The sequence below is a fragment of the Acartia tonsa genome, chromosome 5, assembly GCF_053477335.1.
Source record: "Acartia tonsa isolate MP-2025a chromosome 5, ASM5347733v1, whole genome shotgun sequence".
Classification (NCBI taxonomy): Eukaryota; Metazoa; Arthropoda; class Copepoda; order Calanoida; family Acartiidae; genus Acartia; species Acartia tonsa.
In genome coordinates, this window is record NC_137264.1 from 32,675,342 (window position 1) to 32,695,352 (window position 20,011).

A 20,011-nucleotide genomic window follows, 5' to 3' on the forward strand; every position below is an offset into this window, starting at 1 on the left:
TTAGGGATTTTGCTACAAAACTTTAAAAGATTTTGTTGCAAAGATTCTGGCTATGAAATAAAATTAGGCGCTAAATTTAATCAAAAAAGTTGAGGACTAAAATTATAAAAAAAATACTCTGTTGGTAATGCAGAAAAATCAAAAATTCAATTTATAAAATAAATATCATTTATTATTAACAGAGCTATAACGTAATTTTGCATAATTATAATGATATTTACAATTAGAAAAAATGTACAGTTCTTTATTTTGTTTCAAGGCGTGCGGAAATGGGAAAGGTGTAGACACCCACCTGACAAAACGGACATTACGTACGTACAGTAGAGTGTCAATAAGTTTTTCTCTTACCATAATTAAAAATTCTTTAACTTACTAAAAGTATTTTTTTATATACCAAATGTACCAAAGTTTATAAGTCAACAAATAATAAGAGATTGTGTTAATTTAACTTTGGGTCCTATATAATTTAAAATCTTATGCCCCCTCTTTCCAGGAATAATCAATAAATATAACAACGTCCAAAATAAAGATAACAAAACTAGGTTTCCGTAAGAACCCTTATAATTTTATAAATACATTAGTTTACTCTCCCCCCCCCCCTTCTTGGACGTCCTTGTTCAATACAGAACCATCATCTACAATCAAAAGCAAAAATGTTTTTTTTTGTAAAAAGGGATTTAAATGCAGCAGAAAAGAGAGGTACAACGATTGTATCTACAGAAAACTTCATCAGGTGACTTTTTTTTAAGGCTCAGTAGCCGCGAGCCTGCGACTGGGGCTAATGGTTATGGTTGCGTCTGGTTGTGACTTAGGAATAATTAAAATTAGTTGTCTGTGGCTGCCGAGCCCTAATTTTCAAAACTTAACATATCTTCTCTACAATAACCTAACATTTTCATATCTAATTTCTGCACATCTGCCGCGTGTAAGCCTCAAATTTAAAGCCGCTGGTGAGACAAATTTTTGTTTCAAAAAGATTATTGTCTGCGTAGGAACAGTTTTAGACATTCAATTGAATTTTAAAGTTATGAAATGACGATTGCATTGAGGCTAACACGCGGCTGCCGAGCCCTGGTTTCATGGAATAATCTAAAATTAAATATCTATAATGCAAATAATTTTTATTTTTAAAACATTAGCAAAAATATTGTATAGATTTGGTGATTATTTTAAAAATATGAACACAATGATTCACAGCTTTTCTACCTATAATGAAGCTAGTAAAAGTGACTGACTCAGATTATGACGCCAAAAAAATTAACTAATGAGAGGCCAGTATACACTGTAATTGACCAATGGTAAAATTTATAGTGGCCTCTCATTGGTTAATTTTTTTGGACGTCAAAATCTGAGTCAGCCTCTTTTACTAGCTACACATTATCACAATGATTCAGAGCTTTTCAAACATTTTAACATCTAATTTCATATACGCCATTTCCCTATAAATATGTCTCAAAGGGTAAATGTGGTTTCTTTATTGCTATTGTACGTTTGTTTTTTGCCCAACCAAGATGAAATTACCATAATGGGCCAAATTCTAAAAAAATACTTAGGCTATACTAAGAGTTAGAGTTTCCTTAGCCTTACATAGATATAATTTGTCTATGTAAGGCTTAGGAAACCCTAACTTCAAGGCTAGCTAAAACCCGCGACCGAGGCTTTTGATGTAACGGATTAGTTATTAGTCGGAAAGATTATTGGTACGAATCTCGGCTCATCATCTTAGTTATCCTTGTTGAGGGACTAGACGTTAAAGTGTCGTGGACAGCAGCCTCGCCTGTGTGTGATAATTTATTTGGTAGGCATGCATAAAAAAGTTTTATAGAATATGGCCATTATATAATGATTATTGTAGAGAATGGTTGATGAAACAAAGAGTAAGTGCACTGTACCCTACCTTCCTGATAATACCCAGATTTGCAGGTAATGGCATTTAATGGAAAAAAATCTAACCTGAGCGGGAGGGAGTTGTTATTTGATTAAAACTTAAGCTGGTACCCAAAGCTTTATTAAACCTACACTTGAATTGGATCAAAAACTTTGGGTTCTTTTGTTAAATCTTGTTTGGCTGGTAGAAATTTGTTTAGATTATATAAACACTAGCGGTTTCACTCCTAGCCTCTAGGGGCTCTGCCCCAAGAGGTATAATTTCATTTTCTATTACCTACCCAGCTGAAAAAAATACGAATGAATCGGAAATTTTCGCGAATAAATAGCAAATTCGTAAAAATTTGGGGGGGGGGGGGTGTCCCATCCCCCAAGAAAATAGGCTAAAACAATCACAGGACCAGTAGGTATATTCCCTAAAGAGTAGAATCGGTTCAGTGGTTACCGAGATCTTAAGGGACGGAAGGACAGACAGACGGACAGACATCAAGCTACTTTGTATTATAGATTTAAATCAATAAAAAAAATGATAATCTGGCGCTTTCACACAAAGGGAGCACTGACACCGCCAACCCCACCTCTGTATTTTAAAAAATATTTAAGAATGGAGGGAAGGGGGATAGTATTTAGTTGGTTTGTTAATTAAATTAGTTCACAATAAGTTGGATTATATTGAGTACTAGGTATCCCCCGTGCGGTGGTTAACACTGCAGGTATAGGCCCCGCAGGATTAGAGTATATTTTTAAAAAAACTTTTGCCTCCCCCCCCCCTTTTTATTTAAAAAATAGGTGGGTGGATGGGGAATGTCAGTGTTCAACCAGCACTTTGTGTGAAAGCACCAAAAATATTCAGTGCTGAAGAGGAAAGAGATATAGTTTTTAATATTCACTATACAAGAGTTACTAATCAGGTATTTATTTGCACCCTACTATAGACACTTTTCCATGGATATAGTAAAATAAAAAAGATACATAAGATTGTTTCCAATTTCTCTTTTCTCTGAGGGGCCACAGGCTCTGGCATTGATTTTGTGACTATTATTTTATTATTCGTGGAAATTTGATTGTAATACGATGCTAGTAGTTTATCGCATCATATTATAGTCAGCTTTCCGTGGATATTTAAATGAAAAATTATAAGATTAAAAAACCAGGCTAGGCCCATTATTTTATGATTTTTATTTTAATATTCGTGGAAAATTTTCTGTAATACGATCCTATACATGCATTTTCAGTGTGGCTGGGAAATGGTTCTAATCCAGCGGATATTAATCGGTTTCAAAGCCACAGTTGAAATAATTTTTCAAATTGGTTTGGAAGCCGAACTGGAAAAAGATTTTCTGAAAATTACATGAGATATGTAAGCGCAAAATAGATTGTGGTTGGAGGAAACTTTTTATAGTGCCTATACAATATGACGTCATACTGGCATACTACCATTGATCAATTAAAATGTATACTGGCCTGTCATTGGTAATTTAGTCTGTGTATTGGCCTATCATTGGTCATTTCTATTGTATGACGTCATTTTTTTAGGCACTATAAAGAGCTTCTGGTTGGAGATAGAGATAAACATATAGAAATATAGATTTAAATTCAAATTGATAGATAGATCTTTTGATCAAACATTGATGTCTCCCAAGAGAAATCACCCTTAGAAAAAACACCTCACACTTAATCTTTTTCAAACCAAGATTTTAACTGGTGTGTCGATTTTATTCTCCTTTCAATGGCACCTAGACTCCGGTAGGGGCATCGCCGCTAGTAAATAATGAAATATCAAAATGATAGATAGATAATGAATGGATGGTTACAGTAATAACAAGGATGACAACATTCATAAAAGCGAAGCTCTGAAATGAAAGGACAAACAAACATTAGCACTTGTAGAGTGTCAGTACTAAATAAGCAGAATATTGATGCATAAGACTTGATTATAGAGATGCCTCGCTTATTACATTGTACCTTATTGTAAGAGGAATCAGTATTCAAAAAATCAGACGAATAGGATAATTTTAACATACAAAAATCTATTGTCAAAAAGTAAAAAATCAACTTGTTTTAAATGGACGTACGAACGAGTTGCTGCGCTTTCTAAGTCGCGTCTAACTGTTATAAGAATCAGCATGCAAAGTTTGAAATTGGTAGGTAAAATCAAATTAGATTTAAATTAACGGAAAATGCTAACAATTATGGACGTACAGACGGACCCACCCAAATTTAAAAAGATATTTATCCTTATATAAAAGTAACCGGATCTGTGTCTGTCTGTCTGTCTGAACTGATATGATTTTCCGTTACAATGTAGCTTCTCAAAGGTCCCAGGAAGGATTATAACTATTTTGGGGATCCCATTACATCAAACTAGCGTATGACTAAAATAGATAGATAATATTTAGATGGGTGATTGTCCAAATCCTTGTGATTTTCTCATCATTAATCTAAGCGGACAAAACAGGAAACAAGATACTTCAAACAATTCATTGGTAAGCAAAAATATTCAAATAAAAAAGAAATTTCAAATCCTTAAAAAAACGTAACAGGATATCTATCTATCTTTCTGATGTGTGTACCAAAGGATCTCGCTAACTGCTTTTTTCGTTACAATGTAGTTTCTCATATGTTTTAACTATTAGGGGGGGGGGGGGGTACAACCATCCTCCCAAGTGAAATAGTCCCTAGAAAAAATGACCCCTCCCCCCTAAAAAAGTACTCTCTTTCTTTTACTTTTAGAACTAAAATTAAAAATGAAGGGTCAACTTCCCTCACACCACTATCCCTCAAGCCTATAGGGGCGTAGCCGCTAGTTAAAAGGCAAAGAATAGTTATTTCTTTCACCGTATTATAAACCGCTTTCCGCGGATATAGAATTTACAATTATAAGATTAAAACCAGTTTTTTAGCCCCGAGGTCTTCACCCCCCTCCCCCCCCAAATTTTTTTTTACTCTTTTGAAACTCAAATTTAAAATGGGATGAGGTCGACTTTTCCCCCTCCTACCTTATGTGCCCCTAGAGGCTTCTAGGGGGCGTAGCCGCTAGTATACAATATAGCCGCAATCTTTCACTAGTTTTCTTCTGAAACTAAATCCCTGAATCTGTTATATGAATATTTCAGTTGTATTTCTACTTTCAATCTCGAACAATGACCAGCGAAGAAAACCTCCTGTATACGCCACTCAGTTTGTTTGCTGAAATTGGAGGTAATTATGGGGGGAGGGTGGTAGTAAAGGGGTGATTATCCCCCTCCAAATTAAAAAATACATAATAATATTTCATATTTCACCCTCCCCCCCTCTTGCAAAAAATGTTACCCCCAATTTGAGATAGGGTTTAAAATATTGCCACGGTCGTAGTGCAGTCATGCGTTTTGCGTTTTGCGTATGGGTGACGCAAATTTCCGTTTGATTTACTATTTTTCTCTATAAGATAAAAGCGATGCTTGCTAGATTATCTAATTTGCTATAATATAAAGATAAAATTTTCTCAAATCGCCAAATCTGGGGTCTGAAATTTGCGTCACCCTTTCAATCTGAAAGTGGGGAAGAGAATAAGGGATGGGGCAGAACCGGTTATCAAAATGTTTTATTGTCTTGACTTTAATTTAAACTTCACCCAATTTGACCTCCAATTTTGGGAAAAGGGGGCAATTACCACTCAAAAATCTTGAAACACAAAAACGAATTATAGAGTTGCCACGCATCCTTAAACGTTCCTTACTATTGAAGGAATCATTACGTCCAGTTGAAAATCGATAGGACAATTCTAACATGCCTGAATAAACGATACTAAATGAATACACTTATTTTTTTTCTCATTTTATTTATGGAATACAATTGTTTCACTAATCAATAGATTATCAGTTCCAATTAAGATGTTAAAAAATAAGAGTTAAAAAATATAGGGGGTAACCATATGGACTGACAGACCCATCTCATAGAAAAGCTTTGCCTTTAAAAAGAGGGGATAGACAGACCGTCACACCCATTTTTTTTTTATTATATTTGTTAATATCTAGGTTATGTTGGCTTGTTAATGGGATTCTCAATTTTTCATTTGGCGGATTTCTTCAGGTTAAAAACAGTATTTATGTAAAAACCACGAAACCTCTTATTTCATTATACAAGGATTAACGATGTTTTTTTGTCAACCTGGGATAAGTAAAATAAGGAATTTCAAAGTTTGAAGGGGAAAACATCCATTTAACCCCACCCTTGGACGTCTATGCACTTGCTTTCAGCTGTATGTTCTGTCCGTATGTTTGACTGTCTTAATGATCACTGAACAATATAATATAATAACTGTTACTGTATACAGATAGGATTCTGAATTATTTGTGCTGATTTCTCAAAACAAACATAACATTGATGAACAACAATGTGAATTTATTAGCATAACCTACAGACTTAGACAAATTAAAAATTGATGTTTACCTTAAATAACAGCTGAGAAAATGCCTTTTTCAGTGCCTTGGTTGACCGGAGAATTGTCAAGTATCAGAGAATTCTGGATAGGAAAGTTGTTGCTACTCAGTAAAAGGCAAATCTTGAAAAAAGGTTCTGTTTGTTTTGTTAATATTAGTAATCCTTATACAAATGGGGAAATGACTTCGCCCAAAACAGGCGCAGCTCATTACCATGCACAGTTAGGACTTCTAAGTCATGGGTCGTGAAATCAAAGGGTTGGTTGTCTATACGGCGAATTGACGTTTTACACCGCAATTAAGACACGGAGTATGTTTAAATGTGCGTATAGAGGTCTGGAACGTGAAGCGACACCAAGCCTCCAAGTGGTCAACCAATCCTTATAAAATAGTAACAAGATGTCTTGGTCTGTTTTTTTACTTCTCCTTTAAAAAATGAAATTGAATGTGGAGGGTCGACTTTCTACAATTGTCCATCGTATTCTTAACTGATATTAATAGGATGTCTTGTATCAATCTGTCTGTAGCAAAAGATCTCGCTTCCCGCTGAAAGCTCCAAAAACTTGACAAAATTTTTATCCAAATAAGTTTTCTTTTTTTCAGAGATGGAGAGAATAAATATGATTTTTACATGAAATATCTAGATATTTTATAATATTTAAGAGTGTTTTATTTATATTAAATGTAATCCAGGGAGGGAGGGGACATTGTGCTGATTATTATACACTAGTCCCCAATTTACATTTTTTAATCGTTCACTTATCAACCTTGGGGACTTGGATTAAATTTTGATTGGAGGGTTCATTTAGTTTGGTGTCCAAACGTTTGTGATCTACAGAAGGTATAATTTTGTCTTTGTGTATCATCATTGGGGATGTACATGAACTTATCGGCCATTGTCTTTTCCCTTTAAATCCCTGTAAAAAAAAACAATATTACAGTTTTATTCTTTTTTTGCACTTCTGTCTTTAATAAATTATGTACAAAGAAATAAAATAAATTTTAATAAAACCCTGAAATATTTTCAATCTTATTATAAAAAGTAGTGAGGTTTGTTTTTGTCGTAATCTTAAGATTTCAATTATATACATCTACAACAGATGGAGGTCTGCTTTAGGAACCTTCACATAGGTCCTGGGATGGTTTTAGGCTATTATCATAAATTGCATTCTTCATTTCTTTCTTATCTCTTTTCCCCTTTTGAATGCAAATCCCTCTACGCTAGGGGTGAAGCAGCAAGTCTTCTTACACAGTATTATAAAGTACTGTAGTATTCCAATTTAGTATTGTAATTATCCTCCTAATATATAAAGAAGTAAGCGTTTTTTGTTTGTCCCGAAGGATCTCGCTAACCGCTGTACCAATATTGTTCTCCTTTACAGTGAAGATTCTTATAGGTCCTGGGAAGGTTTTAAACTATTTTTGGGGTGGGTGTCTTCACCTCCCTCCCCCAAAAAAATATTTTTAAAAATCTGTTACAACTTTTAAAATAAGATGAGGTCGACTTTTCCCCCTCCTACCTTAAGTGCCCCTAGAGGCTTCTAGGGGGCTGTATCGGAACGCAATCCTAGCCGTTCTCGATATCTTAATCTCAAGCCCTCCGAATGACCAACATGTGAAGTTTACAAATGTGTATTTATTACCATGAAAACAGTGAATCTAAAACAAAAATATAAAAATTAATTACATAATATTAATGGTTTATTATTTTTGTAGATCGAGGTTGCGTGATTTCAATTTAATTAAAAATATAAAATTTCTAAAAAACTTTAAATTGGCACGAAACATATTAAATAGCATCAGAAATTGATAATTTTAGATTCAAATGATCAATAAAATTAAGGAAAATATTCGTATGTCAAAAGTTAGCAGTTAAATGGTCTATTTGTTGAAAAATTAATGTTTTAAATTTCTTCGTAAAAAATATACCATACTACACTTATTATTAAGAATTAAAGATAAATTCTTACCACATTATGATGTCAAACTAAGCAGAAGGCTTATTTGAGATATTCCACACATCAGAGCGCATGTATATTCAAGCAATACATTATTTTCAATCACGTAGCTCCTCATGTGGGACTAATCAAAGGAAAAGTGCGCGTTTCTTTTGTCCGTTTACAAGCCACGCGCCGCGCGGAGATAGTTAGGAATGCCGCGTAACACACTCATTCTCTAGGAAATTTGGTGTAAGGAAACAGGGATTAATGGGTTCGAACTTGCCAGGGAATACAAGAAATACATACCGAAACAGGGGCGAAGCCTCTAGTATTTTATAATTCACTAGCGGCTACGCCCCTAGAAGCCTCTAGGTGCACTTAAGGTAGGAGGAGGAAAAGTCGACCTTATTCCATTTTAAATTTAAGTTTCAAAAGAGTAAAAAAAATATTTTTTGGGGGGAGGGGGATGAACACACCCTCCCCAAAAATAATTTAAAACCTTCCCAGGACCTATAAGAAGCATCACTGTAAAGGAGAACAATATCGGTTCAGTGGTTAGCGAGATCCTTTGGGACAGACAAAAACGCTCACTACTTTATATAATAGGATAACATATGATATAATTGAATGAGAGAGGAGGGTGGGGGGGGGGGGGTGGGGAAGTTTACTTGTTAATTACACTAGTACCCAAAGTTTTATTATCACCTTTTCTTATTGCATTGCTTAAAAACTTTGGGTACTTCTATTAAATTTTGATTGGTTGATTGAGTAAATTACTAAACATAATATTGTCCTGGAATATGTTCTAATGAATGCCATTGAAGGAATGGGTTTATTATTATTAATTATATCCAAGGGCAATTTTAATGCAACAGTAACTTTACATTTGTTGTGGCTTCAATACCAATTGATATAGAAAGCCTTGATCCACAATTATTTGTTTATCAACAAAATTTGGTTACAAAATTCTGTATTCCAAAACTCTATTGCTTAATATTATTTAGGAATTTAATTATATACGAATAGATAGAAATAATACTTATGAAGTTATGATCAGCAAGAAAATGTACGGAAAATGTACGGATTGTTGTGGTAATTTATCATCTATGGTAATAGATTTACTTTGAACATCCAGTAATATAAAAGTGGACGGACACTTACATAGAAACGGGGGAGAGCGGCAGAGAAAGGGAAGTGGTGAATTGTTAAGCATAGAGTAAAAAGAAAATGTACACTAGATCTTTTCATGAAAATACCCTTTCTCGAATTTCATTCTTCTGCTAACCTAAAAAGTTACTTTAGGGGCCTAGAAATACATGTACAAAATTTCAGCTCTTTATCTCTACTGGCGACCTAGCGCCAGGCATGTAAAATATCAACAGATAACGGTAGCACGGCGGTTTTAACAATATCTCAGTAATGTGCAGGTTTTAAGCTCTTCTGCATATTTCAATTTAAACACATAAGGCCAAAGATATTATATCCAAAAAATCTTTTGTCAAAGTCTACTCTACACCTAGCGCCAGTCAGTTTTCTAAAATCATGCATTTTATACCTGTGAAAAATGAAATCGCCAGCGCTAGGTGTAGAGTAGACTTTGACAAAAGATTTTTGGGATATCATATCTTAGGCCTTATGTGTTTAAGTTGAAATATGCAGAACACCTAAATTCACCTTCCAAGCCATTCTCTATGCATTTTAAAATTTTTAATGAATAACGGGATTTCAAAACTGCCTTTTGAAAAGGCCTAAAAAGTATCTTTTTTTGTCCCTTTTTTCACTGTTTATAGTTACAACTTATTTAGATATTATTCTCAGTTAAAAAAAAATTGGCGCTTCCAGCACCAAAACCGGCAAAAACAGGCAGTTAAACTTCTGTACCCCTACTTAACCCCCTAACAGGCCCCCCCTCTATTTCGGCTCCTGTTACAGATAGAAACGTAAATTTTTTTTCTGGTGGTTATGTCTATTTTTAGAGAAAATTACTTTTCTATTCATAGCGGTCAGACCGCTCCTTATCCGCTTTTTTAGCGGCCAGCCGCTAAATATTAAAACTGCTGTAGAGCAGCCAATTTTGAAGCTAAGAAAACCAAATTTAATGACGAACTATTATTTTTTATAACAAATAAATACCTTTTCTGACCATCGCCGAAAAACGACAAATAATGGAAACCGCCAATTTTGGCGGTAAAATGGCGGCGCTAAATAATATTTTTATCTGTTTATAGTTACAATTTATTAAGGTATTATTCTCAGTTAAAAAAAAAATTTGCTCTTCTAGCACCAAAACCAGCAAAAACAGGCAGTTAAACTTCTGTACCCCTACTTCTAGTCATAGCGGTCAGACCGCTCCTTATCCGCTTTTTAGCAGCCAGTAGTTAAAACTGCTGTAGAGCAGCCAATTTTAAAGCTAAGAAAACCAAATTTTATGACAAACTATTATTTTTTATAACAAAAAAATACCTTTTCTGACCATCGCCAAAAAAGACAAATAATGGAAACCGCCAATTTTGGCAGTAAAATGGCTGTTGGCGGTGCTAATTAATATTTTTATCTGTTTATGATCACTATAAAAGACTTCATACAAAAATTGGCTTGTTAAGGTCCAGAAAGGGGCAACACAGTTAATTGTTGAAACTAATGTAACAGATTTTTATTTTAGTCAGATGCCAGACGCAGGCAATTAAATAAATTAACATTTAGAAATAGGAAAGAAAACAAAGTCATTCCTAATTAGGACAGAAGTCACTGGAAATTGATCTAATTGATCTAAGGAAGGCTACTTATGTCCTTCATCTAACAAAATCTAACTTAAGGGAGGTGACTTATGTCCTTTGTCTGACAAATTCTTACATTAGGAAGGCTGCTTATGTCCTTCATCTTGCAAAACTTAGCTTTTCTGTCCTTCACATAGCAAAACCTCACAAAACATAGCTTTTCTGTCCTTCACATAGCAAATTCTTGCAAAACATAGCAAATTCTTGCAAAACATAGCAAATTCTAGCTACAAATAGCAATTTCTTGCAAAACAGAGCAAATTCTTGCAAAACCTAGCAAATTCTTGCAAAACATTGCAAATTATTGGAAAACTTAGCTTTTCTGTCCTTCACATAGCAAATTCTTGCAAAATATAGCAAATTCTTACAAAACATAGCAAATTCTTGCAAAACATAGCAAATTCTTACAAAACATAGCAAATTCTTGCAAAACATAGCAAATTCTTGCAAAACATATCAAATTCTTGCAAAACATAGCAAATTCTTGGAAAACTTAGCTTATCTGTCCTTCACATAGCAAATTCTTGCAAAACATAGCAAATTCTTGCAAAACATAGCAAATTCTTGCAAAACATAGCAAATTCTTGGAAAACTTAGCTTTTCTGTCCTTCAAATAGCTAATTCTTGCAAAACATAGCAAATTCTTACAAAACATAGCAAATTCTTGCAAAACATACCAAATTCTTGCAAAATATAGCAAATTCTTGGAAAACTTAGCTTTTCTGTCCTTCACATAGCTAATTCTTGCAAAACATAGCAAATTCTTGGAAAACTTAGCTTTTCTTTCCTTCACATAGCATAGAATTTGCTATGTTTTGTAAGAATTTGCTAAGTTTTCCAAGAATTTGCTATGTTTTGTAAGAATTTGAAAATCTAGGAATTAATCTGATTTGACACACAAAAAGTGTAGAAAAGTATGAATAAATATATATGATTGATCACATGGTACCTTCTGATTAAATTTAGACAAATAAAATAAAAATGAGGGACAACAAAACTTATGTAGTACAATAAAAAAATATGGATTTTTTTGTTATAAAAAATAATAGTTTGTCATAAAATTTGGTTTTCTTAGCTTTAAAATTGGCTGCTCTACATCAGTTTTAATATTTAGCGGCTGGTCACTAAAAAGCGGATAAGGAGCGGTCTGACCGCTATGACTAGAAAAGTAATTTTCTCTAAAAATACACATGAACCACCAGAAAAAAGTTTTATGTCTCTATCAGTAACAGGAGCCGAGATAGAGGGGGGGGGGTCTGTTAGGGGGTTAAGTAGGGGTACAGAAGTTTAACTGCCTGTTTTTGCCGGTTTTGGTGCTGGAAGCGCCAATTTTTTTTTTAACTGAGAATAATATCTTAATAAATTGTAACTATAAACAGATAAAAATATTATTTAGCGCCGCCATTTTACCGCCAAAATTGGTGGTTTCCGTTATTTGTCGTTTTTCGGCAATGGTCAGAATAGGTATTTTTTTGTTATAAAAAATAATAGTTCGTTGTTAAATTTGTTTTTCTTAGCTTCAAAATTGGCTGCTCTACAGCAGTTTTAATATTAGCGGCTGGCCACTAAAAAGCGGATAAGGAGCGGTCTGACCGCTATGACTAGAAAAGTAATTTTCTCTTAAAATACACATAACCACCAGAAAAAAGTTTTATGTCTCTATCTGTAACAGGAGCCGAGATAGAGGGGGGGGTCTGTTAGGGGGTTAAGTAGGGGTACAGAAGTTTAACTGCCTGTTTTTGCCGGTTTTGGTGCTGGAAGCGCCAATTTTTTTTTAACTGAGAATAATATCTAAATAAGTTGTAACTATAAACAGTGAAAAAAGGGACAAAAAAAGATACTTTTTAGGCCTTTTCAAAAGGCAGTTTTGAAATCCCGTTATTTCATTAAAAAATTTAAAATGCATAGAGAATGGCTTGAAAGGTGAATTTAGGTGTTCTGCATATTTCAACTTAAACACATAAGGCCTAAGATATGATATCCCAAAAATCTTTTGTCAAAGTCTACTTTACACCTAGCGCTGACGATTTCATTTTTCACAGGTATAAAATGCATGATTTTAGAAAACTGACTGGCGCTAGGTGTAGACCCAGCTAACATTTTCATTGAAATTCATCTAATTTTCATCTTTTTCGCTTACATCTATTCATTTAAAATCATCATGCCAGAAAAATGAAAATCAGGGATATTTCAGAATCAACTCCCTTCTAAAATGGCACCGATTTTGATGATTATAGAAATGAATTTTAAATGACAATCATTTTTGTGGAGACCTGACTTTTAAATGACAGTCATGTTTGTAGAGAAATGAAATTTACATGCCAGGTCATCTTTTAACGGAAATAATATATAATGTAAAGCAGCATCCAAGGACTAGCCACATGTACCTAAGTATGATGGCCAAAGATATTACTAAAATAAATAATGTGTTGTAGTCGAAGTCGACACTGAATTTAGTCGTTTATATGACTAATTGAAATTGTAATTCAAATAAGATTTTTTTATTTTAAATGAATGTTAAAAATTCCTTTCATGTTAAAAAATATTTCCGTTATATTTTCTAATAACATAATAATTACTCAATTTTAATTAAATTTATTTTTACTTAACTTTTCCCACTTTTAAAATTTAAATTTGAGACCTCTAGCGGGATTTTTTCTAACAATGTAATATAGAAAAAAAGAATATCATGAAAATTAAATGAAAATCATTTAGATGAAAAAAAGATGACAGGAATGTTTTTTTCATGAAAAAAATGAAAAGTAAATGACCAGCATTTATTTTTCATCTCTTAATGATATGAAGATTCTTGGCATAATTTGGAAAAAGTCAAACATGAAAATTTAATGCCAGGTCATTTTTCGGAAAATTACAAAAATGAAAAATAAATGCTGGTCATTCACTTTTCATTTTCAATGAAAAAAACATTCTTTTCATTTTTCTGGCATTTCGGGGAAAAATACAAAAATGAAAAAAAAATGATTGTCATTTATTTTTCATTTTTAATGAAAAAAAGATTCCTATCATTTCTATGAATTTGAAATTGTAATTTTATTTTTTTGGAGAGATGACGCATGTTTGACTGGGGAGTAGACTTTGACAAAAGATTTTTTGGATATAATATCTTTGGCCTTATGTGTTTAAATTGAAATATGCAGAAGAGCTTAAAACCTGCACATTACTGAGATATTGTTAAAACCGCCGTGCTACCGTTATCTGTTGATATTTTACATGCCTGGCGCTAGGTCGCCAGTAGAGATAAAGAGCTGAAATTTTGTACATGTATTTCTAGGCCCCTAAAGTAACTTTTTAGGTTAGCAGAAGAATGAAATTCGAGAATGGGTATTTTCATGAAAAGATCTAATGTACACAGTAGTACCCTCAAGCGTTGTGAGGGACGCGAGAGGGGGAGGAGGTATTCAAGCAAGTGTACTCAATAGTTGCCAAATATAAATAAATGTAAAATAACATTTTTAAAAATATTCTACAAAAATGATGAATATTCATCTTGAACTAAAAAGAATAACATTAAAAATCTACATAATATATAATAAAAATTATTTAAAATTGATTAAATAAATCTGGGAACCATGCCTAATGTTTACTCTTGAAGCTGCGTAGTGAGGCGTGTGTGTGAGTAAGAGCGAGAAAGGGAAGAGGGTTATGCGATAGCTTCACAGTAAGAAAAAAATTCTAAAAAAGGAAATTTTAAAGAATATAACATATTTTTAATTGAACTAGTATTTTTTTCGTAATTCAAAGAATGATAAATTGATATAAAAGATTTATAATACTTATATTTTAAACTCGAACTTTATCTAACTGTGTTCAAGCCGATTTGAGAGAGAGAGAGAGAGAGAGAGAGAGAGAGAGGGGAGGGGGGGTAATGAGAGATGAGTTTTACTTCTAGTTGCTTTAAGTTTAAAGTTTAGTGTTTATTTATCTCTGGACGAAAGATAATTTGACAAAGCTATATTATAAGGCCTAATATTCAAAATTACGTTTTTTTCTTCAAAATTCATGTATTTACGCTGATATTAAAAATGATTTATTTATAACAGTGATCCAAATCCAATATATTTCTTAATATAAGTGACTTCAATTATATATAGTGATTAAATATCAATATTGAATATTTATAATACGCTATAAAAACAAGTTTAATTTGTACTTATATTCTCAGTGATATTTTGAAATATAAATGTTTTCAGTTGAATTAAAGTTATGTGTGTTGTTAAATGATTAAAAGCTCCCAATAAAGCGAAGCTTATTAATTCAGCTATCCTATTTATAATAAGTAACAGGATGTTTGTTTATATATATGTGTAACGAAGGTTCTCGCCAACCGCTAAACCGATATGGTTCTCCTTTACAGTGAAATTACTTAAAGATCCTGGGAATTTTGTAATTAACCATTTTGGGGAGCATACTATCACCCTCTCAAGAGACATCACTCCTAGAAAAATGCCCCCCTTCCCAAAAAACAAAAAAATTCTTATATTTTTTTGATTAAGATTAATAGTGGAATGTCTCGAAAAACCTTAATATACCAAGGACTAGCAGCTACGCCCCTAGAAGCGCGCGATTACACGGCCGTTAAGATCTGGCTAGCTAACCACTGAACCGATTTAGTTCCCCATTATAGGCTAAAATCATGCAAGGAGGAACTACGTAAAGCTTCCCGTAAATGGAGAACTCAAACTGTTCAGTGATTACCTAGATCTCATTTTTCAGTAGAGATTTATCTGGGGGAGGGTGGAGGTACTCTCACCAAAATAAGGGGGGGGGAAGTTTTGACACATTTGCGTAAACAGTGAGTATAGGCTTTATCTTTGGACTGAGAGGATAGGTTATTGGGGATAAAATCATTCTTATATGATGAACTTCCCCCAGATTTAAGATTTTTTGGATAGGCCTCCAGGTTCCAGAGCTCCAGGCCTCCAGGTCCTCTCTGTACAGGTAAAAAAAAAAAAAAATTTTTTTTTTGAAGAGTTAGAAGTCAACCTATGAAACAAAATATGTATATTTTTGAATGTTATTCACATATTTGAAGAAAAAAAAGAATATTTTGTTTCATAAGTTGACTTTTAACTATTCAAAAAAAATTTTTTTTTTAAGTTTTACCTGTACAGAGAGGACCTGGAGGCCTGGAGCTCCGGAACCTGGAGGTCTATCCAAAAAAATCTTAAATCTGGGGGAAGTTCATCATATAAGAATGATTTTATCCTCTCAGTCCAAAGATAAAGCCTATACTCACTGTTTACGCAAATGTGTCAAAACTTCCCCCCCCCCCCTTATAATCCTTCCCAAGGTCTATAAGAAACTTTTAAATAAAGGAGAACCATATCGGTCCAGCGGTCCAGGCAATCTGTTACTCTTACTTATGGATACCTAATAATGAAAATTTAGCTTAGCAACCGCATTTTTTTCGTATCGTTTTGTATGACTCATTAAAAAAAATGAGCACGTTGAATCTAGTTTAATTTTTCACACTTAATTTATGTGAATTTTTAAACCGAAGCTATCCTTATTTTGGTTAGGTTGTCTAGCTGATCCTTCTTAACGGACAGCTTAGATTGCTTATTGGGCATGTTAGAATTATCCTAACAATTTAAAATTTTGTATCCTATAATGTTGTAGCTGTAGATTTCGATAACAACTGAACCGATTGAGTTCTATATTTTATTAAAGCTTCATTAAATCTGGAGATGGTTTTAGGCTATTTTTAGTTATTTTTCCAACCCTTTGAATACAGAATGATAGGGGCACAGCGACTAGTTTATTATAAAGCAGCTTACTATTCTCTTCCTTTTTGTATATCGCTATTTATTGATGTTTACATCTTTGTTAGAAGGGAAGCTACTTTATAATTTACATTGTCCGCACGTCCATAAATCTTATCAGTGCGTAACGCTATGGGGGGAAGTTTATGCTTTGCTACTCGTGGATGGTGCCATGCTTTTTTGTTGTTGATAACAACATTGTTTCTTATCAATATACATACAAATTTTGCATTATAATCTTTTTTAGAGTTATTTTTTTCCTTCTAGCAATTGTAATTCAGTTAGGTTTTTTTGTAGCACAGCTGCTCTATAATACGCCGGAATTTATATATTTTTTAGAGATAACTTTAAAAAGCTTAAAAAACGACTGCTTGCTAACAACCAACAACGAAATTAATTCGAAAAAAATCATGAAACCTATACGTATTTTCAGCTGTCGTTGGGCAACATATAGTAGAATTTATGATATCTCCATCTGCCCCCAAATATTATTTTAGATTTATTTCACTTGTTGGTTTTAACTTATTCCGGGCACCCAACTCTGGAGCACTAATGTCCACCACACCCTCCTCAATTTTTAACAAAATTTAAAATAAGGTGGGGGATTGAAGTGCAGCCATGGTCATGAAGGTCGCCTACACGTTTGCCAATAAGGTGGTTATGAAGTCCAATAAGCAAGTCCATAAACTTTCTTGCTGAAAATAAGTTTTATTTTTCGTTGGGTATTTCTTAGGGGAGATTTGTATCTACCCTACCCCAACATAGTTATAAACCTTTGCTGGACTATTAGAGTAAAACACTAGAGAAAGAAAGAGTTAAATAACTGTATCTCCCCATCGCATCAACCTTGTGCAACCTTTCTATTGGGTCATGGAAAATCAACTAATGGTTTCACTTATATTAACAGTAACACAGCCAAGTAGCAAAAAATAATTTAGTAGCAGACGAAAAGGGTCGTTGAAATAGGAAGGGAGGTAGTTGTCAGTATATAAATCTATACTCTGGATCTGTTACTGGACCTGTAAGATTAAGTAGAACCATATTGGTCCATCGGTTAGCAAGTATTTATGCTAGAGTCAGACAAACATCCTATTACCATAGACTTTCTAAGAAGTTTCACTGAAAAGTACAAACCAAATAGGTAAACCATAAAGGTTTGACTATTTCAAAATTATTTTTTTTTCTTCAGATATTTTGAAATGAACATTGAATGCTATACTAAAGTTGTTTAAGAAAAAGTACCACTAAGAAATTAGAAATGGCAGCGGTTAAGGTAAGACATACTTTTTATTGCAGCGAAGCTACGCTTACAATTTTTCATTAAGTCTGTCAGTCAGTCAGTTCCTTTTTCGTCTCTCTTCATTTCATTAATTTCTTAATTGCTTAATAACACAGCAATTCCTACAAATTAAAGGATTAATTGCAACTTTCAAAAAGTTTTTGCTCATATTTGAAATAACAAGACGTTGCAAAATTCAACAACAGTAAATAGTTTTATGGCATGAAAGGAAAGAAATCTGAGGGGATAAGACAATGGACGATAAATTGATGTACATTCCCAATGATGATAATCAAAATGATTCCTTCTTTAAATTATGATTTAATGTTTATGCCACTTTACATTTGTTTTTCCTTAAATTTCCTAGTCTAGTCAGGATAGGTTAGGTTAGGTTATATTGGGTACTGGATAGCCCCGCGGTGTTAGGACCCCATAGGGGTTATAAAAAAACTCCCCTTTCTCTTTTTTCACTGTACAAAAATAGGGAGGTGGCCTGGGTTTCGGTGCATATAAGACACTTTGAGGGAAAGAACCAGTGAATCTAAAATACTTATTTGATAGTCACAGTTGGGTAGAGACAATATTCTAGGTTTAGTTTTTGCTAAATTTTTTTAGAGAACAAAGATGACAACATCTTTAAAAGCGAAGCTCGAAAACCATTTGGTAGGATAAACGAACTTGTGAAGTGTCAGAAAACTAACATATTTTAAATGCACGTGCAATTTTTATAGAGTTGCTACGTTGTCTTAATTTTACCCATCTGTTACAGGAACCATAATTAAAAGTTTAGATGGATGGGACAATTCTAACATGCCTAAATTAACGATAAGAACTATCCGTTATAGACTGGCGACGTACAGCCGAATAGACCAATCCTGAATGTAGAAAAGCAATGCTTTTAAAGAGAAGGATTGACAATGGCGTCTAAATAATCTCCAATTTTTTTTGTCCTTTTTTTGTCCTTTTTTTACCCTTTAATCCCTGATATTTCAATAATTTGCTTGTGAAAAATAGATATAGAATATACGTGGATATTATATCAAAGGGGAAAAATAGTCGTAAATTTAAAATGCTAACTTGGTCAATTATTTAAATCTACAGAAGAGGTTATTTTGTTTATCATCATGGGGATACCAAATTGTAGAGTAACACTTGGATTGCTTGAAAAGTAGTTGTATAAATACAAAAAAACAACGCTGCATGGTCTAATGGTTTCATAACGTATTATTACAAACACTTTTTTGCAATAATAATTTGTGATCGTTTATAATTATTTCAGCTTTCTACATTTTTTGCCACCCCCCTCTCCTCTCATTGGGATATTTACATACATTTTGGCTAAATTAGGAGAGAGAGAGATAATTGTTTTACAACAGGGAGTTGCTAGAGAAATGTCTTTTTTAAAAACTTAATTATGCACATCAAATAACACAATTATATAAAATGCTTTAGGTATATATTTGGAACCTTTATGTTTCAAATATTTAAAAAAGATTATTTCAACAAATTATACCTTAAAAACCGGTGTTTCCAAAGGCCTTATTTTTGAAGATTTTTAGATTTAAAGGTTGTGCAAAAAATGCGCACATTTTTAAAATTCAAATTGCGCGGCTTGTATTAATAGTAGAAGAATGTTATGCATACTGTTAGAATCTTCATAAATGTGAAAGAAGGTTGAAGAAAAGTTGGAACATTTTGTAGAACCAAGGAGTAAATTTCAACATTATCTAAAATTATTAATGTTTTTTCACCATTTGACCCCAAAATTATTTATTTAGCTGTTCCGCTCCTTGCTTGGGATAAGCTACTTTTATTTTTTAACCCTTGATGTTCATTAAATGTACACCATAGACTAAAGGTCAAAAGTTACCATTACTTACCATATATAGCTTTATGTACTTGCCATTCTCATAAATCGAAAACT

The 20,011-nt window shown here is 33.2% G+C and overlaps 1 protein-coding gene across 1 annotated transcript; it reads left to right on the plus strand.

Moving 5' to 3' along the window:
- The first annotated feature begins 587 nt into the window (after positions 1-587).
- On the plus strand, positions 588-7,327 carry LOC145320317 (uncharacterized). Its single transcript, XM_080162727.1, has 8 exons — positions 588-733; positions 1,856-1,923; positions 2,741-2,798; positions 4,287-4,373; positions 5,004-5,088; positions 5,904-5,958; positions 6,352-6,441; positions 6,912-7,327. Exons 2-7 carry the CDS (start codon positions 1,859-1,861, stop codon positions 6,419-6,421), a joined length of 420 nt encoding a protein of 139 aa, XP_080018853.1. The 5' UTR covers positions 588-733; positions 1,856-1,858; the 3' UTR covers positions 6,422-6,441; positions 6,912-7,327.
- The last annotated feature ends 12,684 nt before the right edge of the window (positions 7,328-20,011 follow it).

Bases quoted from the DNA above. Each gene is read 5' to 3' on its own strand.
- LOC145320317 (XM_080162727.1), top strand. From the start codon at position 1,859: ATGGTTGATGAAACAAAGAGTAAGTGCACTGTACCCTACCTTCCTGAT. The intron at 1,924-2,740 runs GTAATGGCATTT...AAAAATATTCAG, and splicing joins GATAATACCCAGATTTGCAG to TGCTGAAGAGGAAAGAGATA. The intron at 5,959-6,351 runs GTTAAAAACAGT...TGCCTTTTTCAG, and splicing joins CATTTGGCGGATTTCTTCAG to TGCCTTGGTTGACCGGAGAA.